The sequence below is a fragment of the Haliotis asinina genome, chromosome 5 (genome assembly GCF_037392515.1).
Source record: "Haliotis asinina isolate JCU_RB_2024 chromosome 5, JCU_Hal_asi_v2, whole genome shotgun sequence".
NCBI lineage: Eukaryota > Metazoa > Mollusca > Gastropoda > Lepetellida > Haliotidae > Haliotis > Haliotis asinina.
Window position 1 is genome coordinate 6,456,356 of NC_090284.1, and position 25,516 is coordinate 6,481,871.

Sequence of the window (25,516 nt, forward strand, 5' to 3'; positions counted from 1 at the left end):
CCTCTCACTTTTGAGATAAAGTCAGAATCGTTTCCATGGAAACCGAGAAACTAAGAAATGACAAAAACATGTAAATAGCAAAAGGCACCACTTTGTGGTCTGCTTCAAACATCTGCCAAGTTTCACTGTTAGATATTGAATAGTTTTCGAGTTGTGCTGCAGAAACAAAGCCCATCCCTCCATTTTGACTAAGTCAGAATCGTTTCCATTAAAACTGGAAAAATGATAAATCACAAAAATCTGTAAATAGCAAAAGGCACCACTTTGGGATCTCCAACACACGTCTAACAAATTTTGCTGACAAACATTACAAAGTTTTTGAGATGTGTTCCGGAAACGAAACACCTCTCACTTTTGAGACTATATCAGAAACATTTCCATGGAAACGGAGAAAATAATAAATCCCAAAAACCTGTAGATAGCAAAAGGCACCATTTCAGGTTCTGACTGATATATCTACCAAGTTTTGCAGAAAAAAATAAAAAACAGTTTTTGAGTTCTGCTCTGGAAACGAAACACACCTCTCACTTTTGAAACTATGTCCAAAACGTTTCCAAGGAAACCAAGAAAATAGTAAATCACAAAAACTTGTAAATAGCAAAAGGCACCACTTTAGATTCTGATTGATATATCTATCAAGTTTTGCAGAAAAATATGTAACGGTTTTTGAGTTCTTCTCCTGAAACGAAACACACAGCACCATTAGAATTACACCAAAATGTTCCATGGAAAAACGAAAAAAAATAAATAAAAATGCCCAAACTGTGTAAACAGCAAAAGGCACAACTATAGGTTGAGATTATAGCAAAAGGCACAACTATAGGTTGAGATAATTATATCATTATTATTGAATGGTTTCTGAGTTATGCTCCGGAAACAAAATGATTATAGACGGACGAACAGACGAGGCGTCGACTATATCCCCCCGCATTACATGCCAGGGGAATAAAAACTGTCTCAACACCAAGGTAAGATAATGAATAACTAAACAAAAACGCAAAATGAGCTATTCATCAATCTCTACAAAGCATGAAAAAAAGTGGGATTAGAAACGTAACTTCATTTCCAACTGACAAAAAGCACCGTTTATAGAGTAAAATAAACAATTACAGTAAATTTAATTCTACAATGTGTTCTGACATGTTAATATTACGCTGTATATGGAAGAACTATCCCATGCATAAGCTTGCTTAAACACAGTCACACAAAAACTGCTAAGTAAAAATATTTCAAGTCATATACACTCCAGCAAAATATACTCCCAACTCCCAGCGTGTTTAAAGTAGACATGCATTCTGAACACGTAGTAAAGAAAGTCTGTGCCAAATATAGCTGCTGATGATCCACACAGGAGAGAAAGATATGTGGAAGAGTCTGAGGATTGATAACAACTCCCAGTAACTGCTGGCAGGGATGAAACCCGATCTACTACCGGCTCACACTACATCATAGAGATGTAACACAACTACTCAGTCAGTATTCTCCATACTCAGTCCCAGTCATCTTATTTAAATATACATATGTACAAAATAAACAAAAATGAAGGCACCCCACACAAATGTTTGACCTTAAGCAATCTAGACTTGTCCAATCGGTCCTCATTCTATGGACATCTTTTTATGGTCTGAGAGGTGACAGTTGGCATCAGCTTGCTACTGGGTAGGGAATACATATTCTGGGTGGGATTTTACCAAGCTGAAAAACAGTACAGCTTACACTGACGAAAACTCTTGACACACTTTTACTCTTCCATGACCTATAATGACAGAAAGTTGAGCTACAACAGTGGAACAACAGCAGTGTTCCAAGATCCTAAATTCAGGAAGATGTGAGTCGCAATGTCCAATGCAACCACTTTCATTCAGTAAAATCAGTACCGAACCAAAATCAGTACTAAACCAACTATAGATTGAGTATAAACTCTGGATATAACTGACATAAAACATCCAAGGTCATAGGTGATGGGATGCAATCAATATGTCCGCCTAAAGCTGGTGGTCATCAGCATAAACAATCAGAATAGCCAGAAGTGTTAGCTGGCTACAAGATGTAATGTTGGCATTCAGAGCAGGTGCCCCTTGACTAATCGAAGCCTGAACTGAGCTACTGTTATTACATAGCATGACAAGCATCACAAGAACAATTTCTCGTGATGAAGAATGCATGTGTAATGAGTACTTCATTAGAGTAGAGTACTCGCAACAAACTGGAGGAAGGACACACAGGAAATGACACCCTGGTCTGCAGGAAAGAAGCATGTGCAGTCACTGGTAAAACTCATACTGGATTTTGTGTGAAATTTGCTCAGCTAATGTACTGAGAACAAAAGCCATATGCTGATTGACCTATACCTTTACAAGGTGTAACACTAATGGAAATGCTCCAGTTATGGGATAAAGTATGCCTAACAACTAATTCCAAATGCTGAATCAGTAGTGCGCTTTCTTCTGGAACCCTTTGAACAATGTGCATGAATATTATTACTTTGTTTTTGTCAGAGATAAATGTCATCTTTTGTCAGTACATTCACTAACATTTTTACTAAAAACAAACAGTATATTCCACCTATTTCACATAACCATCAAACAATGTCTCGCAAAATGAACGAGTTACATCAGTGTGTAAAATTTCAATTCTCCAATACAAATAAAATTTATGAAAATTTGTCCCCATTGAAACAGTGACAGATGGACGGACTGATGGATAAGACAGACTTATGGTGATGGATAATAAACACACAGTTTCCATGCATTTCACATAACCATCAAACAATGGCTGGCAAATTGAACCAATGTCAATCATAAATTACAGCACTCATAACACTATACTGTAGACAGATACAGCCAGGTGTTTGAGAACCACATACAAGTGCTGAGGAAGTTATTTATTCATTAACCCGTGCTGTCACCATCCTTTCTTGCACATACTGTCTGTCCCTTTCTCTGACCTCTTTCCTTGTAACAAATAATGTACTATAGTCTGGTTCATAATTATTGAGAATTTTTCTTCTTACTTTGAGCTATCCTAACACCTCAACTGATTCACTGATACTTAAAACTAAGTAATGGTATAAGGGAGGTAACTCATCTTGGCCTACTGAGTATAGTACAATTAGAGTTACCTCCCCTGAATTTGTAGCAGACGTCATTTTCCTCAGCACTGTCAACAATGTCTGCTGAAGATAAAAGAAGGTTGATTTTTCAGTTGTGTAATCAAGGAATTGATGATGTAAATACATTGGCAGAGAGAACAGGAACTCCTCTTTCTACTGTGTATAGGATTAGGAAGAATTTTAAAGAGGGAAAGGATTTTGGGCACCAGAAAGGAGCAGGGAGACCCAGAAAATTGGACTTCTCAGATCGCGTCCGGCTGGGAATTTTAGCGTCTAAAAAGCAAAGGGCAAGCATCTCCAACATCAGGTATGAAATGATAGAAAGGGGATTAACAGTTGTATCAAAATCTACAGTTAGAAGAAATTTGATTGATCTTGGATGGGAGAAAAAGACTGGAATTCCTTCTCCTCTCATGAAACAAGACCATAAAGACAGGCGTGTTGAGTGGTGTTTGGCACATGAAAACTTTGACTGGGAAAATGTGATTTTTACTGATGAAAGCTCAGTATGGGTATATCCCAATAATGTGAAAACATGGACAAAGTCTGCGTCAGCACCGTTGTATCGACGACCTAAATACAGCCCAAAGTTTCATGTATGGGGAGGGATATCCTTATTAGGAACGACCCCGCTGTGTGTGTTTGAGGGAAATCAGACAAGTCAACGCTACACTAACATATTAGATAATGCTTCCAAGTGCACATGTGTTTTATGGAAATGACTGGATTTTGCAGCAAGATAATGATCCTAAACACACCGCAAAACATGCCAAGCAGTGGTTTCAGGAGAAAAATGAGACTGCATTACCATTTCCTGCATATAGTCCTGACTTAAATCCCATTGAGAACATTTGGGGGATGATGAAGGAATGTGTGAATCAAAAGGGGTTGACAAAAATTGAAGACATGAAGAGAGAAGTGGTCCGATACTGGGACAGCATAACTCACGAGACACTAACCTCTCTGATAGGACTGTGCCGTGAAGCTCAAGGAGACTTGATAAAATATTAAATTGTTACCTACACAACATGAAAAGGTCAGTTCACTTTCACAATACATTCAATTTTATCTGATTTGTTCTCGTTTAATAATATGAAATGCTTTAGCTATTCTCAATAATTTTGAACCATACTGTATGTCAATGTTTCAAGCATAAATTGTTAAACAAGTTCTACATCTTAGGGAGAAAAATTCTGCAAAAACCTTACAGAGTTGGTATGATTTTTGATTATGATCAGCGTTTCATTGAGTATTTTATGTTTATTAGTTTTTTAGTTGGATTCATCGGCCCGGTTTTAGACAGACCATATAAGACTTCATGAACTACATTTTGTAAAGTAGCTCTGATTCTGAAACATCTGCCTGATCCCCAGCCATATATGGTAGACAACCTGTACAATATGCGGGGTTACTGGTTTCAAGACCAATTGGTGGACATAATCTGTGAACCTTATTAGATTATTAAGGCTGACATATCGGTGTGCAGAATCACCTGACCCTCATTAGTTGTGACTGTTAACAAGCCTGAGAAACTGCAACCTGTTGTTCCTGAATCCCTACAGGAAGCTGCTTTGCCCAGCTGATATAATTACACGCAGGTCAGTTTCATAAGGCTAGGATCTCTCCCAACCAAAACAGGGCACCACAAGGTATCAACAGACCACAGTAATCATTCTGGCCATAACTATGGCGACTGAAATTATCTATCAATGTGTTATACTGGAAGTCAATGGTATGGTCCAAGGACATAGTGACTGTGTTGTCAGGATGTCTAACACATCCATGAATTACTTAAAATCATATATAGTCTCATAAATGCAATAATGGTGCATGAATGTTTACACATTCCAGAGAAAGACGCATTATATGAGTGTGATATAAGAAATATGTAAAAGACACTAATTTACTACTTAGTCACTTTTTCTAAGACAACAATATTGAAGGCAAATAGCGATACTCAGAACACTATCTTTAACCTCTAAACATTTTTAAAGAAAATATCCAAAATATCCCTATAGAATCACATTCACAAGCAAGTAATGGGGTTGTTATGGGAGTTGTTTGTTCCTTAAAGCCGTACTCAGGAATATCCAAGCTATATGGACCAGACAATCGAGTGATCAACAGAATAAGCATTGATCTACACAATTGAGATATGATGACTTCAAATGTCACGGCGGTAATCAAGCCTTATGAGAGGTATTTCTCATCTTGTAAACTGGACATTTATTTGGTCCTTTGCCATGCTTCAATGTCCAATGTAATTGGGTAAATAACCAAGGGCTAAATCAATGACACAATGGTCACGACGGTCAAAACTTGTCAGTCGTTTGTTTAGACTTATTCAGCGTTATTTTGCTATTTGGTACTGATTCAAATGACAAACCATGGTGAAATTTCAATGAAACCAATTAGCTAAACCACTGTTGCTAGAACCATTTCTTCTGAAGTCAACTTAGCAAAAAATATAACTTATATTTCAGGCTAACAATACAATACACATCAAGTGTCAGTCTCAACTAGAATAGGAACTATTAACCCTCGATCTCACATGGAACCTATAAGCAGCGTTTTCAAGGTCAAATTATTTGTATGAAATCGAGTTATTTGTTGATCATATTCATAACATGTTTAATATAGAAATTCAAAATGATATTTAGTTAGTTATTTTATTGTGATCTGTGATTACAAGCCATCTGTGAAGCTTGTCATATACATTTATAATTCTGAGAATAACAAACTACTTCACAATTATGAAGGGGCAGTGGGGTAGGCTGGCGGTTAAAGCATTGGCTCGTCATGCTGAAGACCTGGGTTCAATTCTCCACATGGGTATAGTATGTGAAGTCCATACCTGGTGTCCCCTGCCCTGAAAATTGCTAAAAGCTGTGTAAAACCAAACTCACTCTACCACAATTCTGACTGTGAATATTATGCAAATGTCAGGGCGGATATCCATGAAAGGACCAACTTGCATTCCATGACAGAGATTCAGACAGGAAATGATGAAGTGGATTATCATATGGATTTCGAGAACTGACACAAGCTTTCTCTGTCAGGCATCATATACAGACATCAGATCAATCCAGGAATTGTTTCAAGGATTCTAATTTCCAAGTATACCTGAGCCTTGACATCAAACAACATTGGCACTGTGCATCAGCAAACTAAAATGTTGTAAATATCATTGGCTCATGTTTATCCAAAAGTGTCACTACAAGCAACATAAACATTGAAAAAACCTGACAACATACAGGACCAAATGACAATGCAAAACCATATTCAGTAAGTCATCAACAACCAATATCTCCTGTCAACTACTAATATCAATCAAATTGCAGATCTGTAATTATTGACAGACATTTACATATCAAACATCAAACACTATCAACATTCAAATTCTCAGACCCTTCATGTCAAGGATCGGTAGCTGTCCTTCGACTTCAACGCCATCAGGAGAAAACACTACCAGATCCAGGGCCCCCTCAACCACAAGAAGGAGCAGAGGCAATCATCAGCAAGCACAACGATCGGAAACCAATCAATTCCGACAAAAATAGATGAGAGTCACCTCCTACCCTCTGTTCACTAGTCTCTGAACCCGAGCCTCGCTTCGTCTTTTCATCAGGCATGGGGACGGGCTGTACAGCATCCAAACAACTGCTGGATCCCAGGCTAATTATGTGCATGTATTTGTTCAAAAATCCTTAATGAAACTTTGATTGGGTGACATAATTTGATATCGAACACTTCCACCTTTGCAGCAGTCCAGCCGAAAATATACTTGAATATGCCGGACGAGGGTCTCCCGAGACACGATTTCTTATTGTGCCAGGGCTATCTGTTTTATTGATCAGCATTCTAGACAGATACAGGCCAGCCTCGACAGTGAGAACTACACTTGCCCGAAAGAAGATGAATAAACACTCAAACCATCTCCGACAGTTCCTGGCTTCACCTCTCATGTCCAGCATGTTTTCCAAGTTTACCCTTCAAGCATAAAGAATTATCAATCAGCGTCTGGGTATCTGAATCCATCCCACTGACAGACAGACACACATGAATGACGTAAACAAAACCATTTAGGGATGTCACTGATCTTTTTGTTAAAGGCACTATGTCCACCAGGGCACCTTGAGTTGGGCTGCAGCTGCATTCACTCACTCTCTTTACCATAATGGCTATGTTATGATGGTACATACTTTTGTCATAAACAAGGTACAGTGGAACTATTTACAGTCCACTCTTAATGCCATGAAATGATGAAAGCCTTTGTTAGTTCAGTTACAGAGAAGTGACAGAAATGCTCTTTCCTTCTAGGCCACATGCACATTCCAATTCTCTTGATTAAGAAACTAAGTGACAGGCATTGCTTCCAGGATTTACAAGGCACACTCTCTGGGACCAATGCATAGTGTTCGAAAAAAAATATTAAGAGTGATACAAGTAGTAACATTTAAATTATAGTAGCACAGCAGTGAACTCAAGAAAGCCTACACTTGATTAAATAGGGCTCTAAATAAAGAACTATTAGAAAAGGAAAAAAAGTATGGCTCCAGAAGCATGAGGCAGGCTATCATACTTGACTGATGGGGCACCTGTTCCTAATGTTCCTCACCCATATGATTAAGCAATCCACAGCCAATCAAAGATGCACTCATTATGTCTTGCATGAGGGTAAAGCCTTTCCCTACTCAACGGCATACATACTGTTATGCTGGCGTTGATCTCTGAATCAGTTTACCTGAATGAGAAAGGTTTGGCAATTCAGCATTTCCTACCCTTGCACCTTTCTATAAAAATTTCAAGGTACACAGTTACTGCAGGTAGACATGTCAGTTACCTGGTTTTAATGCCAATTGCAATATCTCTATTATTTGCTTTGGGGGTTGGGGTGGGAGATAGAATGTCTGAAGTCATGAAGGTCCATGACAATTGCCACTGTGTAATAATACTGAAAGACTGAAAGGATAATCATGGTAAGCATGGAATTCAATTCATAAACACCCTGACTCTACATCCTTGTGGGACAAAGGGGCACAACTCTCTTAACAATGTGTAATGCCTATGCCAACAGACTTGATGAACAGTCACCCATATCTATTGATGACAAATAATGCCACGGAACTCACACAAGAGTTATAATAAGTAACTGAGCTATTCATGCATTGCAATGTCAGGTGCTTCCACCAGCCCACCTAAAATGGTATAAATATATGACAATAGACTGATAATCAAGATATCTTATGGATAATATCGTTCAAGGACACCATACAGTAACCTTTTCAATAATACTTGTGAAGCTTGTGCAAATGTATAAACTCTAAACTTGAAACTTTAAACAATAAAATACTGACACATACTGACAGTAGACACTACACTGTATGTGCAATACCTTATAGAAGTTGATATCTCTGTTTTAGCCATAACAAGAGACAGAGTGAAGATGATTAAATATCTCATCGCTAGAAAATCATAATGTAAATCATACAAATACTGGTCAATGAAGTTAAGATATTCATATGACTACATCACTTATTTTAATTCCTTCATATTAAAAAGGTTAATCTGTCATGCCATGACAATGATTGAGTAAGGATTCAGGTATTCTTTAACTTGTTTTGAGTAGTACACACGTAATGAATCATTGCGAAACCATACTCTGTTCATCCAGAGGGAAGCACCCACTACTTGCATCCATCCACAAGGTTTTGCATGGAAGATGCAGTATACTGCATCCGGTACAACCCTGATGAGAATACATTTGGGTGAAAGGGTTTTTATTGGCATAATGGGCTTGTATGCATTCAGAATAAAGGCTGAGGGATGAACACGAATATTCAGCTTGTAAAACCCTGTATACAACACTTGTGGGACATGTGACAAATTTACCATGACAGTTCACAAGCTAGAAAGGCTTTCATACAGTTAAATATTTATGTAATGTCTGAGGCCGATCAATCACATACAGAGAACACTGGATCTGTAGTGACATGTCATGTGACAGAGGTAGCTGACTTTCATGCCAGGCACGTGCCATTGTTACAGCGTAAAGCAGAGTCACTTCACCCTTCCACTCACATCTACATTTTGATTCAGCTATGGAAAAGGAAACATTCCCTGGGCTCTTTTCCATAATATAATGAAAACTAACTAACATAAAATGTGATGCTATGAAGGGCTACATGTCTGACTACTATCTCCCATTTCTCTTTAAAATCTCACTAACTATTGAGTCCGGGCAGACAGACAGGCCTTGATGCTAAGTGCTTAGCCAATAAATCACAAAGTCAGGGAGACACGGTATTAAACTGTCAGCAGATACCCCTACTGACACACATCAATGGGTGAAAGACAAGATATTGGCCATTGTTGTTTACAGCATGCATAATGTACATGCCAGGACAATCCAACAGTCACAAGGTTTAGTTCGGTTATACAAACACATTCATAGATACATTATTTATGCAAAACTTGGCTTTCCAACAATTTAACTATGATCATATTCTTAAAGTATAGTCCGTTTGGCTCAAAAGTAGACCGATGAAATGCAGTCTAGCTCAAAAACTAATAAACATAACATACTCAATGCAACACTGATCATAATCAGAACATCATACCAACTCTATGAGACTTTTGCAAAATATTTTTCCTTGAAATAAACAAGTTGTCATTAACAAATCATTAAAATATTGACACATATTAGTATTTGTTAGAATGTTACAAGGCAGGAGTGCAGAGAAAGGGACAGCCAGGTGTGCGAGAAAGGATGGAGACAGCACTGGCTAATGAATAAATAACTTTCTCGGCACTCGTGCATGTGCTTCTCGAACATTAATGTTTTATGATCAGCGTTTCATTGAGTATGTTATGCTTGTTAGTTTTCGAGTTACACTGCAATTCATCAGTCCCCTTTTGAGCTAAACGGACTATTTAGTGAATGAGTGAGAATAGTTCTGCACTATTTTCAGCAATATTGTAGCAACATCATGGCAGGGAATATCAGAGACGGGCTCTACACATTGTATCTATGTGTGGAGTCGAAATGTTTCTGAACATTTCAGATTTCAGACATTCATCTACCTTGAAAGAATATCTATCAAAAACTTTCAATAAGTAAGTATTCTTAACAAACCAAAGACACTGAAGTTTCAGAGTACCAACACTTTCAGTCATCCTTCAGAGAATCGTCCTTCACAAAGCAGCTTTTTGCTCAAACCCTGGGGCAATCAGCAGGTTCATATTTTACCTCAGGCTCCCCACACCCATTTCCACAACACAAACAGGATATCACTAGACAATAACATTGGACGTCCTGCTTTAATGATAATAATCCTGCTTTCACTCTCTCATCATTCACTTAGTGTTCATGTTATATCTGGACCTTTGCTTCAAATCTATTTCACTAATTTTCTTCAAATTTATATTGTTCCACATTAATTTCTTCAGAATCATGATCCAACCAATATCTACCACAGGCATGTTACTACTATTATGACGGCATAATTTGAACCTCATGGATTGTAATCCCAGAACACTCTGTTAACTCTATCTGCCTTTGCACATAGCACTCTGATATGGCACGCAGTTTGTGTTGCATTGAAAAACAAATATTAGATAAGCTCAGAGATGGATAGTAATCACTTCCATTTCAGAATTAGTTCTTTTAGAAACAAAAGATGACACAATCAAAAAAAGTTGATGGAGTATAGCTAAAGCTATGGAAATACCATTGCAAAGATCATGTTTTCAGTGTGACCATAAACTCTACCAAGCAGCAAAATACAGCACACAGACTGTCTACTAATACATAGACCTCAGGGCATATGTCTCCTAACATGTCACATTCACTCAGCACATTAGCACAACCAACTCTACAAGAGAGCTGCATAAAAACTACACCAAGCTGCACCAGACATTGATAGATGTGCAGTGCTTTTTCACAATCAATTCATTCAGATGTACATGCAATTTGTTGGGTTAATCGCTAACACAGTAAGATCAATTGGACAAGTGAGCGCATTTACTGATGTTTTTTCTCTAACAGAGACACTCTACATTATATAACCATGTATTATACACAGCAATACTGTGTTTGAAGGATGGTGCAGCTAAGCCCAAGCTTTCATGATATACATCACTATCACCATCACCACCACCACCACCAACAGATGGCTACAGACCATCCCTGCCTCTCTTTCTAAAATGAACCCTAAATGTAAACCCAAAACTTAAACAATAACCTCTTGAAATAATCCTAATAAATAGAATACATTTCCAGTGAGGTTATGGGCAGAGCTCTCTGTTTTGTTGCAGACTTGATCAGATGCCAAAAGTAAACATATTAACTAGTCCACAGACAAGAAGTCTAAATATACTGAATGTAAAACTTTGAACTTAATATACAAAAACATGATCCAATACAGCATCTATATGTAAGGCTGAAGAAACACTTAGGAAAATGTTCATATTTTCCAGAACTAAGTAATGGGAGGAACAAAATACCTCACTGAATACAAAACAAATAATGACAAGCACAACATAATCCATTGATCCACAGGACTTGAAGACAGTTAAGATACCAGCAACTGGGTCGGAGATTCAATCAGGCAACGCAACAACTATAATCCTATCATACAGGCTGATACGACTTTTCTGCCTAATCATAAAGAGATGTTCAATGCAAAATAGTTCCAGAATGCTCTTCATACGAGTGACACGTTTTTTTCTCCAAGATGGAAATTATTACCACAGGAAATGTTAGTCATGTTAATACTGGCAAAGTCATGTAAACGTTTTCAGGTATACCATGGAGTATTTATAAAGTCTACGGTAAGCAGTGCACCAGTTATTTATTGATGATGCTTACCATTCATGCAGTTGTACCACTCAACATTTATTTCAATATACTGAGGTTTAGTTACTATGAAAACAGGAAAGCTCATCAAAGGTGGTACTGACCAGCTATAGGCACATTCCATTCAAAGTTGGATTGACAATTCTGGGATATTAATCATGTTAATGGCACTGATTACATCGTTTGCAACAGTGATAAAAACAGAAAAGAACACTTAAAAGTTGTCAAATCCATTTTTGTGCAGCTGTTACTGCAAAGAGTGTCTCATAACTTGTTCACAGGTACCTATACACGTGTGTATATTTCCATATGTGTGTTAATATATATGATAGTAGACTTGTCATGTGTACAGCTTTACTTATGAGCCTCTGTTTACACTATGAGCAAATTTGTACCATGGTTGGAGTTTGTGCAAATGTAAACTAACAGTAGCTCCAATTAAAACTAATGTTGATTTATGCCAAAGCCACAGGATAATCGTAATGTAGAAAAATGTATCTTTAGATTTGGGTTTATTGAACAAATTGGCAACAGTTCTGATTTCTGAAGTGACTACTTAGTATGCAGTATTACCAACTTGCAAGGCGTGACAAATCTGTGCACAGATTACATCAAATACATGCACTTCCATGAGAAGATTTCTGTGGGGTCTCTTCATTTGAAGATATTATTATAGGAAGATATATTATAATGTAGAAAGTTGTGAACGAACTTATCAATGTATGCCACACAATGCCTTTCACAAAGCATATTTAAACACAGCTAAACCTTTCTCAGTTTTCTTGTGAACACAAGTATATTTAAGCATACACATGTCATTGTGAACACAAGTATATTTAAGCATACACATGTCATTGTGAACACAAGTATATTTAAGCATACACATGTCATTGTGAACACAAGTATATTTAAGCATACACATGTCATTGTGAACACAAGTATATTTAAGCATACACATGTCATTGTGAACACAAGTATATTTAAGCATACACATGTCATTGTGAACACAAGTTTCATCTTCTTTGAACTCTGTTGTTTCTTTCCACATCAAACTATGTCAATTTTATACCTCCTATGTGCTAATTAAGCTGTATGGTGTAATTATATACCAATGTAAGTGGGCCAAGTATCCTAAAAAACATTTCAATAGTGCCACAAACTACTATACCAATCAATGCTGTTGATATTCAATCCAATCAATTTTTAAGTTCACTTGAACAGGACCAAACGTATGGAGGCCAATGGTAAATTACGTTCAATGAACAAGTAAAGGTTATAACTGACTGTGTCACCCAGGCACACACAGACACACGCGCGCGCACGCACGCACGCACACACACACACACATTGCAACTCACAGCTGTGTTAACATTAATAATAAGAAGTGCCATCTTGAACATTTATATTTATGACATGTCCGGGAATCAGGCAATTGACAGTCTCATCTCCTTACAGATGCTTTATCCATTATGATTATTTCAAGGAGGTAGCAATCAAGTGGTAACACAGACAGTGTGTTCTGTAATAAAGTATAGCTTTGCCCTGAACTATTTTAATTAAAGCGCAAGGACAGTCAGGGCAAAACTATACTTTATTACAAAACACATTGGGGTATAGTGACCTGTATTTCTTTTCTAAGATGCCAAATTTAACACTTTCTTATGATAATTATGCTTAATGTAAGACAGAAAGCACATAGTATCGATGACCTAAATTAAGAATCCTCGCACAGGGATAACTGACACACTGTTCTATTGACTTGTCTGTCACCCTAGTGTCAAGACGAACATTACCAGAAAAACAAATACTAAACAATCTGATGATGGTTTAAGTTTGGTTTAAATATCTTCTCTAAATGATCTTATTTGCATCAGTGACTAACATAAACCATATGGGACAATGTGAATGTCACATCTCTACTACCAAGTTAAGTTTAGATCAGTATATCCAGATGAAGTTGACTAGTCAAGTGACATTCCACAATTGTATTGTAAGAATGTAAACACTGCAAATGTTACTATGTCACTGTTGCATTGTGAGTCGAACTGAGACATTTTATCCATTGGAAAACAGAGACATAATGTTTCCACCAGAGATGTTAGCTGAGTGGAGCAACTGCAAACCAAGAAACAGGATGCAACGAAGTAGTTAACTGTAGAAGGCTGTATGAGGTGATGGCAACTGACATGCATCGTAATGTCGGTTACATTGTGATGCAATGCAAAAGTGTTCCGTTATGAGGGGGCAGACTAGAATGGAGCAGTGACGTCAATGCTTTGTGATGCCATGCAAAAAGTACACTTTATCGTCTGAAGCATCTTAGAATGTAGAATAGAGAATGAATGCACCGGAAGATGTGCAAACATAATGCAGCAAGCAAGTTCTGATCTATACTAAACCCATACAACTAACATTTCTAATCATAGAGAGATCTATGCTCTTGTATGCGGTCACATGAACTGCTGAATTTCTATTACCATGTTCTCTGATTTTAAATTGATGGACATTTCAATAGAACATAAGATAATCCATGCCAGATTCATGCTTTTTTTGGATCATTTGTACTTTGTTTGGTTGATCTGTGACCAAATTTGGAAGGCACACATTTCCAAAATTTATTCATTTCCCATCATATATTTATTACCATATCTGTTATTCATTCCATTTTTTATATTTCAAACATGAATCCAATAGTTGATGAATGAACAATCAACCAATTACCTCATTCAATGGCTGTGATTCTATTCAAGAGGCCTTAATCATTGTTAATCATTGTTAATTGCTGAACTAATGTCTGTGATGTCAATTACCTTCTTTGATGTATCAGATTTGTTTCATGTTTATACTTCACTCAGTAATATTCCAGCTATAAGGCAACAGTCTCTATACCAATGTCCAGTGATCAAAAGCATGAGAAACAGAACATGATTAAAAATATGGAGTTAACTCAGTCGCCAGAGGCGGTATATTGTTGCTTTAGAAATTAAACACTCTTTAAAGCAGATCAGTGTCAGAATAAGTTTACACAGTCAATGATTACTGATGAGTGGTTATATGAGACAAAGACAATCAATGTTCTTAATCCTGTGTATTTTCATTGGGTCTCTGCAGCATGTAATGAAACAAATGATTATTGTGCCATATCATTGGTATTTTCATTGCTGATGAGTTCTCTTTTTGAGGACAAGTCACAGATTAGATTGAAATGTTTATAGGTTGTCCAACATTTAGTCACAAGCCTGACAAACGTTCAGATACAGGTCTCTGTGCGTATGAGGTGCCAGTTTCTGTTCAATAACAGGACTGTCAAAATCATAATAATGCTTACTGTTACCTTGTTTATCACATGGAGCTAGGATCAACTAAATACTGAAAGACTGCTGCAGAATATGTGCAGCATATTCATACCATAATCGTAAACATCTTTTGCATCATTAAATGCCAACAGTGTCTGGACCATTTGACAGGAGGAAAAATGATAACACAGCTGAAGAATGTTTAACATAATTAAACATATGCATGTCATGTTCATGTATAACCTTCATGGACATGCTCCCAATGCGCAAGAGCAAAAATATGATGATACAACAGCTAAAGCAGCTGACAGCAAATCATAATCTGGGGGTACTGAGAGCAAACACTAAACTTCCCATGTGCAGGGATTTACACGCTGACTATACGAAATTTGTATCTCACCTTTTCTAGGCGGTCGAAATGTTCTTTTAAAAAGACAATGGGGTTATCTGGTTTGTTGACACATAGCTGTACGATGCAGTCTTTTAGCAGCTGTTGTATGCTGTATTTCTGCACGTAGTTCTCGCATTCTTTTAAACTCTGCTCCTCGTCCGTGTTAGCCGCCATGTTGATGTTGATATGAAGCAACAAGTATGGTAAAGTAGCGTAAAAGGTATTGGTCCTCCCAGTCGACTTCCTTTTCCTATTAACCAATAGGATTGCAGGTTACATACGCGCACCTTGTGGATAATATCCGGAGCATTCAACAAGTTTAAGAAGTTGATTAGATAGGGGAGTGGACGAAAGACTTGTTTCCTAAATTGTGAAAATAGGCGATGTTTCCGTTGTATAGTTGCATTAAATTCACGAACCCGCCAATATCTTGACGTAGCATCACCTGACATTCGATCCACCAGCTCCAAATGCTGTGACGTCAATCCTCAAATCGTAACTTCATTAGCACACCTCTGAGGCGGTTTGCGAGCGGTATAGTTTGTTTCACATTTTGTACATTATGTGCCGGTGCCAAATTGGTGGAAATACGAGAGTGAAATTATTTGACTCTGAGGTCGCAATCGATAACTGTAGGACATCTAATCATTTTTTTGTGATGGGGAATAGGGAGACGATGGGGAATTTTGAGACGAAGTATTTATTGTCAGACGAGAAATCGGAGTGTATCTCAATGAGTGACTTATCATATTTTATTTCATTTGTTGAAATCACAGCATCATGAGCCATCAGTACACACACGAAGAATGGTAGGTGTGCAGAGCTGCCATTGCTTGTGACCAGAGACCATATAATATGGTCTCTGATCAAACTTCTTGGGAAATTGACGGTAGACCTGGACTCTGCGTGGACGAGACGAGTAGCACGCCCTTGCTGGCACAGTTGGTTGCACATATTTGCACAGGAGGCGCCTACTGACCCATGACATGAAACAGGTCATGGGATGCTTAATACGAGATGCTAGATATGTTTTCACATTCAACATATATTAAGCAACGGTTACATCCAAGACATATGAGTTGGATCACCTAGAGTGGACTTCACACAATCAGGGATAATCTACAACTCTCTACATAGGCTTCCTGACACAATGAACCCATGTGGCAATAAACACGTAACAACACATGTGCACACTTACACTCACTTTACCCCACAAAATTTGGTGGTCATGTGATAGGGTGTTTGCTGGCGTGTGTAATGAGTATCCATTTGTTTACGCTTTGTGAATCGGGTTCTTAGTCCTCTGTACAAACACATGTATATCTGGAATCTCCGTTAGGCCTTATTTTCGGCATATGTTAATGCATTAGTATTACAGTAAAACAGGTTTATACGAACGAGGTAGGACACATCATCAAAAACACAAACCCCCATTATATAGCTCAGTCCAACGATTTTAATGAGCGGGGTGCAGGGGTTAGCATCGCATCGCCCACCCCCACCCCCACACAAACCACACACACACACACACACAAAACACACACACAAAACACACACACACACACACATCCCTCTCTGTTGTCCTAAAACATTCTTATATATCCATTGAAACAGGTGAAGAAGGAGTGCATCCCATCCCGCTTTCTTAAAAAATAGGGCCTGTGCCATTTACGTACAAATGTCTGGTTTCAACAGATGACGTGCTTTATGTAAAACCCAACATCATCTTCGTTGTAAATATAACAGACAGGTTAACATTTCCTGTGATGGATATGCCGCAGGGCTTACTTAACGTGTCCTCGTTAAGTAACCATTGTGTAACCACTTTAACCAGTGTTAACACTTGGGGGAAAATCACCGTTATGGATATGACACTAGCAGCACTCTGATAGTGGATTCGAACTTTCAGCCAACGGATTTAAGGGTCGAATAGCAGCACTGGACTTCCCAAGTCAAAGACAAAGGTTTAATTCCAAACGTCTACAACCAGACCGGTGCATTCGTTTTGTCGTTTTGTGGGTCCGGGCACTACCCCTATTTGAACAAACTCATCCGTCTACTGTAATTTAAATAGGCTTAGTTATCAGGTCGCTTATTGGATCGAAGCTCCGTCGCTGTGCAGAGCGGCACCCTTGAGATGCAAGGATCAACTCGACCCCATCTGATGGGTTCTAGAGCCCGATTTCATCAGTATGAGCGTGAAATGTTACGATCTGCGTCAGCTCAGGCATTTCAGTTTCTGACACGTAGTCGTAAAATTGAAATAATGGTTAAAACGGCGTTGCACCCGGCATTGGAAACAACACAAATGCAAACAAGATGTCGCTTTGTCAGTTTTTCTAAAATATTTACCACGTCTACTAAACGGAAATTATAGACAGCTAAGCAAAAATCAACATTCCAATGACGTCATTGGCGGAATATAATTGTTTATCAGCGTACTCACACGCGTTCTGAACAATTGGAAATCGATTACTGAATGTATTTCAAGATATTTTCGACCTGACGTCCTGGGGAATCGTTGAAACAACCGTTTCACATCGCACACGATTAAACTGTCTTCTCGAAATCAATAATGTCGTTTCGTATGCTGTGTGTGTGCGTGCGCGCGTGTGTGCGTGCTTGCGGACAGAAGCAGACAGGTTAACATATATTGAAGGTAAAATTTGAACCAAAACCTGAAACATGAAGCTACGAAAACTTCCATATGCATGCTTGGTATGCAAAATGCATCGTGGTCTTCAAACTGGCATTTGAATACATTCTGGTCTGTCTGGAAAGTAACTGCAGCGACAAAGCACAGTATATTTATGAGACCAAGAACATTTGTTCCATGGAGAAATATTGTAGTAAATTCATCAAAAATGGACATACCAAAAGGCATTCGCATTTTGATAAAAGAATGTCTTCATCTTGCCAACCTTTTAACTTTTGCTTGAACATTAGAACGTCTTGAAATGAAATCCACTGAAATTGACATGCGAAACACTAACTGGGCCATCAGTAGTGAGTGTATTTGTCATGGCCCAGAATCACCCTCTGACATCATATCCTCATCTATAGCATGAGTTTACAAAAAAGAGCATGTTTCTTGATGATGTCACGCCCATCCTTCTGTGAGGCCCGCCGATGCATGCTATAGTATATTCAACCTGTGCAGATCGATACTCCGGATGTCTATCACAAGGTTGTCGTGCCCACCGATGTCGGGCTGCTGAGATATTGCCGAGTGCAGCGTTATACAACAATCAAACAGTTGTAATGGCATCGAATAAATGTACACGGGCAGCTACAGTGAAATACATCAAACAAAATGTTCAGGACAGTCTTGTAACATGTATCAACCACAAGGACAGCTAGCGTGACACACACTGAGTCACAGCCTGAAGCTATAGCATGATGTACTCAGGACAGTGTGCATATACAGTCGCGAGGACATCTCTGAGACATTGTATATACTGTTTCCCATGTAATTGTAAAGTGACTAGAAGTATGTTGAGATACCCGTTTCTCTAGGTGAAGAGGGTTGTGAGTAAGTTGAGATAGTTGTTGTGTTGTCAAAATATACTCGGCGTTATTAATGAGGGATCAAGCTATTGGTAACACCACTTCTAAAAGCAGTGAAATATTCGTTTTTGCATGTTTTGAAATGTATACACCTGAATGCTTTACAAACTTTCTTAACCGTATGGAAAACATCAGGCAGTTGAAATGTCATTATTACGTTTTTTAACGTACTCCACTGCACATGATGGGCCGTCTTCATCCTGGACAGCCTTTTCCTGTGGCACTACCATTCCAGCAAGCTTGACGTGTCTTTTATGGTCGAGCCTCTTTACTGTAAGACATCAACGCCAGGCCTCACAGGGCCAAGATGGTCACACTGTGTAGAGTGGATGGAGTGGTCAGCATGCTCGCCTGACCTCAACCCTTTAATGAGCATGCTTGTGGTGAACTCTGTCGACGTATGTATACAAGTCAACCAGCACCATTGGATTTCCAAGTACTCCGCAGAGCTCTAGCAGAGGAATGGAATGCAATTCCGTGAGCTTTCTTTATGAACTTGATAAGGAGCATGAGAACAAGATGCACCGGTGTCTTGGACGCGCGAGGAGGTGCATAAGACATTGAATGACCTAGTGCTTCATGCTAGTAGTTATCATTTCATTGGTTTCATCTAAACAACGGATGTTTGCTAGTGCTGTTTGAACTTTTTCTCTGTATGTCACGATGTGTTGCATTTGTCAACACATTTAACATTACGACACTCATACTTCTATTATTTCTGAGGAACGTTGAGACAATTATCGACTAAACGTCGCTTTCAAATTACTTATCCAATTCTGTCCTGGTGAGATAGGTTGAATTAAAAACCAAAACAAACATCAGAAGAAATCGTTCATTGAACAATTCCGTCGATATCATAAACATGCATGTATTAAAAAAAGCCAAAATATTAATTAATAGTGTGGGGTGAGCATATCCTGCCCAACTGTTCCGCCACAATCACATGCAATGGAAAGGCAATTGTTCGCCTAAAAAACATTGGAGCATGTGGTCAAAATAGGGAATTCCACTGGGCCTTTTCGCTGATGCCTCAAAATCGAGGTGGCAGTGGGGTAGCCTAGTCGTCACGCCAAAGACCAGGGTTCTATCCCCACATCTGTACTGAATCCCGAGCTAAAGGAATCTCGAGGAACATGACACGAAGTGTCCAAAACATTTTAATATTTTTAATATTAACTGTTATTGTTCTAGGAAAAACAGGAGAAACTTTAGGAGTATATTGGCAGGGGCGTGAGACTAGATCATTACTGTGAGCTAAAGTCTACTAGGACCTGTCTTCACTTCGATTATCGTCCATATGTGATTAGGTATTTCTGCAAAGTACTTGGTCCCTAAATAGACAAGTAATTATAAATCTGACATCGGTCATAAACACACATCTATGAAGGAATGCGAAGAAAGACACGTCAATACGAATATAACGGGAATATTAAACATCAGAATCAAACTGGGCTCTTTTCATGTTCCAGGAGGCAATCGATTATTTAAAAGCCACCGAATGTATTAATCTGTCGCGGTGGCCGCATGCCAGTAGTAACTGCACTGAAATGAGATGGTTGGGATATCGCCTTTTGCCGATTCGTGGGAATCATGAATAGATTTTTGTCTATAAATTGCATGTACGCGTGTCTTCACAATAGCCATCTCACATTCAATCAAGGCTGCTTCGCAGGTAGGGCCATACTGTACTATGACCTTGCGATTACCACCAAGACAAGCGGATGTTGTTGAGTGGATTCACTCATGAGGACGGGTTTTAAAAAAACATTAAAAGAATGTTAAGAGTTAAGTCACCGTGTACTTGCGTAATTACATGCGAGTAAATGAGTGCTAACATACAGTATTAGCTGAGCCAACGCAGTGAACGCGTTTGTGACAAGCAGGCGGGGCAAGCAATCTGGACGAATACACTTGGTTGCTACAGGTAGATTGGCGATCACGCACGTGCAATACATGCTGACCGTGGCGTGAAATCAATACCGCTACTGTTTAACACGTGTCTCGTAGGTCGATTTAGTTTAACAAGACACCATCATGACACGATTCTCGCGAAGAAATTGAGCTTTTCAATACAATTCCCTCTTGTTTCAAATGGAATGTCCTCGAGGGCGTTCCCATATATACAAACTAGGGTCATTTGTCAGGTCGTGGCTCATCATATACTTGTCAAGCAGTAGACATGGTGGCGAACGAGGACTGAAACCACGACTGAAGGCCAGTGCGTCCAAGGGTCGTAACTCTGAATATCAAATGAGGCCACCCGCCAAAACAAAGATTTAAAGGATTCTTGACACTGGCAAATTGGCAGATCTGTTAAAATCATGCACACAGTTAGAACTCCATGATATGACTCCATTGATATGACACACTCCTCAGGACGCCAGTCATGGGTTTAGTTTTGGAATGTACAGGTCGTTTTTGTATGTTAGACGTCACACAACAATGAAAGTAATTGACATGAGAAATGACCCTGCGTGGCATCACTTGGCATCACATGAAATGGTGCAAATGATCGTTGGAGTTTGAGTATAAGTACATGTGGTGGACTGAGTTCATTAGACATTATCGCTGAACATCACTCCGCCAGTAAAAGACAGTGAGTTTAGTTTTACGCAGCACTCAGCAATATTCTAGCTATATGATGGCGGTTTGTAAATAACCGAGTCTAGATCACACAGTCCAGAGGTCAACAGCATGAACATCGATCTGCGCAACTGGGAACCAATAACTCGTGCCACCTAAGTCACCGAGCCTGACCACACGATTCCGTTAGTCGCCTCTTGCTACAAGCATAGTCGCGCCTTTTGTGGCAAGCATGGGTTGCTGAAGGCCTATTCTACTCCGGATCTTCAGGGGCATCACCTCTAAGATAAACTACAGGTATTCAGTACTGGGGATTCTTAACATGTTGTAAAGGTGTCGAATTTGTACACCTCACACATATATAGTGTAAACATCTGGTTTTACCACTGCCGAAATTTGAAACTAACTATAACGTACAAATCTTGTAAATCAGTATTCGTCTGCGTCTGAGGCAGACAGCAGTAAAGAAATCCCACAATGCACCAGTGGTAGCAGATGAGGGGTAGGGTGAAAACAGTTTTAATGGAATCAGTTTGAATTTGTACCCTTGGTCTGTAAACATGTTTTGGCAAAGGAACGTTGATCTAACATCCGAGTTGCGTTGTACGTACATTTATGGTCGTTTGTTCTCAAACTGTTTAACTTAGATGTCACTTATCCCTATGCATGTAAAAATAGATATTTTTATTTTACAGTATATATTGACTGAAGGATCGTCGATGACTGATTTATCACAGACAAAAAAAGAAACATACGGAGCCGATTGAATACACAGTGTATTGATTAGAGACAGTAACTGACTTTACTAAAAAATCGTTAAGACTGGCAAGAACTAAAAATATACGCATTGGATTTTGGAAAAGAGACAGACTTAAGAATTTATTGATGAAAGGTCTTATGAAAGATTGGCTGAAAAAAACTGATATTAGTGAAATATGTGACGCAAATAAATCGCCTCCGCCAATTCTGCATTTCTCTGGGCTCTTTTTTAATATTTAGTATTACGCTATTTTACTGCACCATGACACACGTGCAAATATAATGGCCTACCGTGGGGACTGAAGGTCATATTTGGTCATCACAATGGTGACCGCTGGGGAAAGCCACTTTTGAAAAATACCAATTAAGCGTCATCCATTGATCGCAATGGATTAAAAATTGTTTGGTGACCTGTCCTTTCTTTATCCGCAGTGATGTTGCTGGAAAATGCTAAAAGTCACTCACTCACTCCTTTCTTTGTTTAGTATACATATAATGGATGTCATCGTGTATTCCCTGAAGCTTTTATTGAACATACGATGACATTAATCTTTTTATGTGTATTTTGTTCTTAAATCTTGTCGGTTGAGCCATGCCACTTATAAACCTGCTTTCCCAGGCTGTAACCCTCACAACAGTCTATGTCAACCGCTTCTGCCGACTATTAGTTGTTTCTGTTGGTTACAGAGCACCAGGATTAATTCTTCCTGGCTGGACGGCCGTATCTCGCCTTGTTGAATGTTGATGACAATACTAATTCGCACCCAGTTGTTACCGTACGTGGTGCTGCAAGCAGCCATAGGGTAGTGAGTGAGTGAGTGGGTTTAGTTTTACGTCGCACTTAGCAATATTCCAGCTATATGGCGACGGTCTGTAAATAATCGAGTCTGGACCAGATAATCCAGTGATCAACAACATGAGCATCGATCTGTACAATTGGGAACCGATGACATGTGGCAACCACGTCAGCGAGCCTGACCACCCGATTCCGTTAGTCACCTCTTAGGACAAGCATAGTCGCCTTTTATGGCAAGCATGGGTTGCTGAAGGCCTATTCTACCCCGGGACCTTCACGGGTCAGCCATAGGGTAGTGATGTCTCCTGGTTCCACTGAAAGTCAGAGTCTGTCGATCCTTCTTTACATGTTCGTAGAGTCGTGTGATTTTAGTAACACTTTAATCGTGGTTTAAAGAACTCGGGTATAGATCTGTCATATCTACTAGCGTTTATCCATGGGTCACGACTGCTGTCAGATTGTCTTGCATAACATGATCATGATGTGAACTAGTGAGTATCCAGTATTGATTCCTTCACCCAGCAATGATCAGCTATAATGGAGGTGCGGTTGTGAACCACTAATGAGCCATTGATTGTCTCCAGACCGATGTGATGTAGCTATATAAGTGCTAGATTGCAGGCGACAACACACCACTCATTAAGCAAAGTGAGCGTGCGCACAAATTATAAAACTATTCAATAAGTTATCAAATGACAACTTATATTGAACGAAGCGAGCTGGGCTTACCAAACTTTATTATATTAGCACGACGCGGCTGTCTGTACACGTAACTGATTGTGGTTTCGATTCTACAGTGTGTGCGTGGTAGTCCCTGTTCAGATTCCTTTTCGCTCGCTTCAAATTGAGACTGAGAAGAGTTGCTTCCCATTACTCTTTAACCCATATTTACTCCTAATATTTGACTAACACTTAGTCTCTGAAATGAGCATATTTTACACAATAAACAATTTCAAATTTATGATAATATAATATAACAAAAAGTACCACAGACTCTTTATTCTCAGAACCCGTGGATAAAGTATTTTCAGGGTAAGTATGCCACTCGATCCTAATGCATGAATTGCGGTAACGCTGTCCGTACTTCCTAACACAGGTTTGAAACATGACATTTATGGCGTAAGGTACCTAATTTCATCTCCATTGATCCATATGGGGGATACAGCTTGGAATGTTTTCTTCGATAGAAAAAGAAAACACTGTGCAAGTTTTTTTACATTGAAACTGGGTGTCCGTGGTAAACCGAGCCATGCTTGTAGGCTGCTCCGAATGACAAAATATATGAGGACATATATGAATATGAGGACATGAAACATGGGAAGTGGGGGAGGGGGCGGTGTCCTGTACTCAACTGGCATTTCCACATACAGAACTAATTTGGTGTTGGTGATGCGATTTTCATCGTAAAGTGTATTAGTTTGATACCCGTATGTAGTAGAAGTGGTAAGGCTAAATGAGAAGTGAAATATTTCTTGGGCATCGGCACGTCACTTTTATTTGTGCGGGTAACATTTTTTTTATTTCCATTAAAAAAATATATTTTTGACTTTGCCTCGTCCCGATCATTCATTTGTGCACTATAAGTATCTCGAGTGTCTGTAAGAACGAGTGTGACTGAATCTGCAACTCATTAACACGTGCTAAACTTGCCAAGCTGTATTCCTGGGAGAAAAAATAAAAATGTCTTCCTCTCTCGTCACATTTTTTGCTATGAAAAAAATTAAAAAGAGAGAAAACATTAAAACTTTTATGCAGCCTAATAAAAATCGGAATGTATAACCAAGTCTTGCTACCTAACTGCTAGACAAGTATTAGATGAGCAACGACCTGACAAATGACCCCAGTTTGTATATACGGGAACGCCCTCCAGAACATTCCATTTGAAACAAGAGAGAAACAGGTTGTCTAAAAATATAAAAGTGTCATGATGGTGGTTTGCTGAACTGAATCGCTCTAAGAGACACGTGTTAAACAGTAGCGGTATTGATTTCACCCCAAGGTCAACATGTATTGGACGTGCTTAATCGCCAATCTACCTGCAGCAACCAAGTTTATTCGTCCAGATTGCTTGCCCCGCCTGCTTGTCACAAACGCGTTCACTGCGCTGGTTCATCTAATACTTGTCAAGCAGTGCTAGCCAATTCTCAAGTATTAC

The 25,516-nt window shown here is 38.9% G+C and overlaps 2 protein-coding genes across 2 annotated transcripts in view; one reads left to right on the top strand and one right to left on the bottom strand.

Moving 5' to 3' along the window:
- LOC137283473 (cAMP-dependent protein kinase regulatory subunit) overlaps positions 1 to 16,088 on the bottom strand; it is a 162,281-nt gene extending 146,193 nt beyond the window's left edge. Inside the window, exon 1 of the mRNA XM_067814989.1 lies at positions 15,666 to 16,088. Within this exon, the coding sequence (XP_067671090.1) occupies positions 15,666 to 15,830 (165 nt within the window). The 5' untranslated portion in view covers positions 15,831 to 16,088. The remainder of the gene's footprint in view (positions 1 to 15,665) is intronic.
- LOC137283469 (leukocyte receptor cluster member 8 homolog) overlaps positions 1 to 25,516 on the top strand; it is a 135,492-nt gene that overhangs the window by 98,266 nt on the left and 11,710 nt on the right. The gene's annotated exons all lie outside the window — the stretch shown is intronic.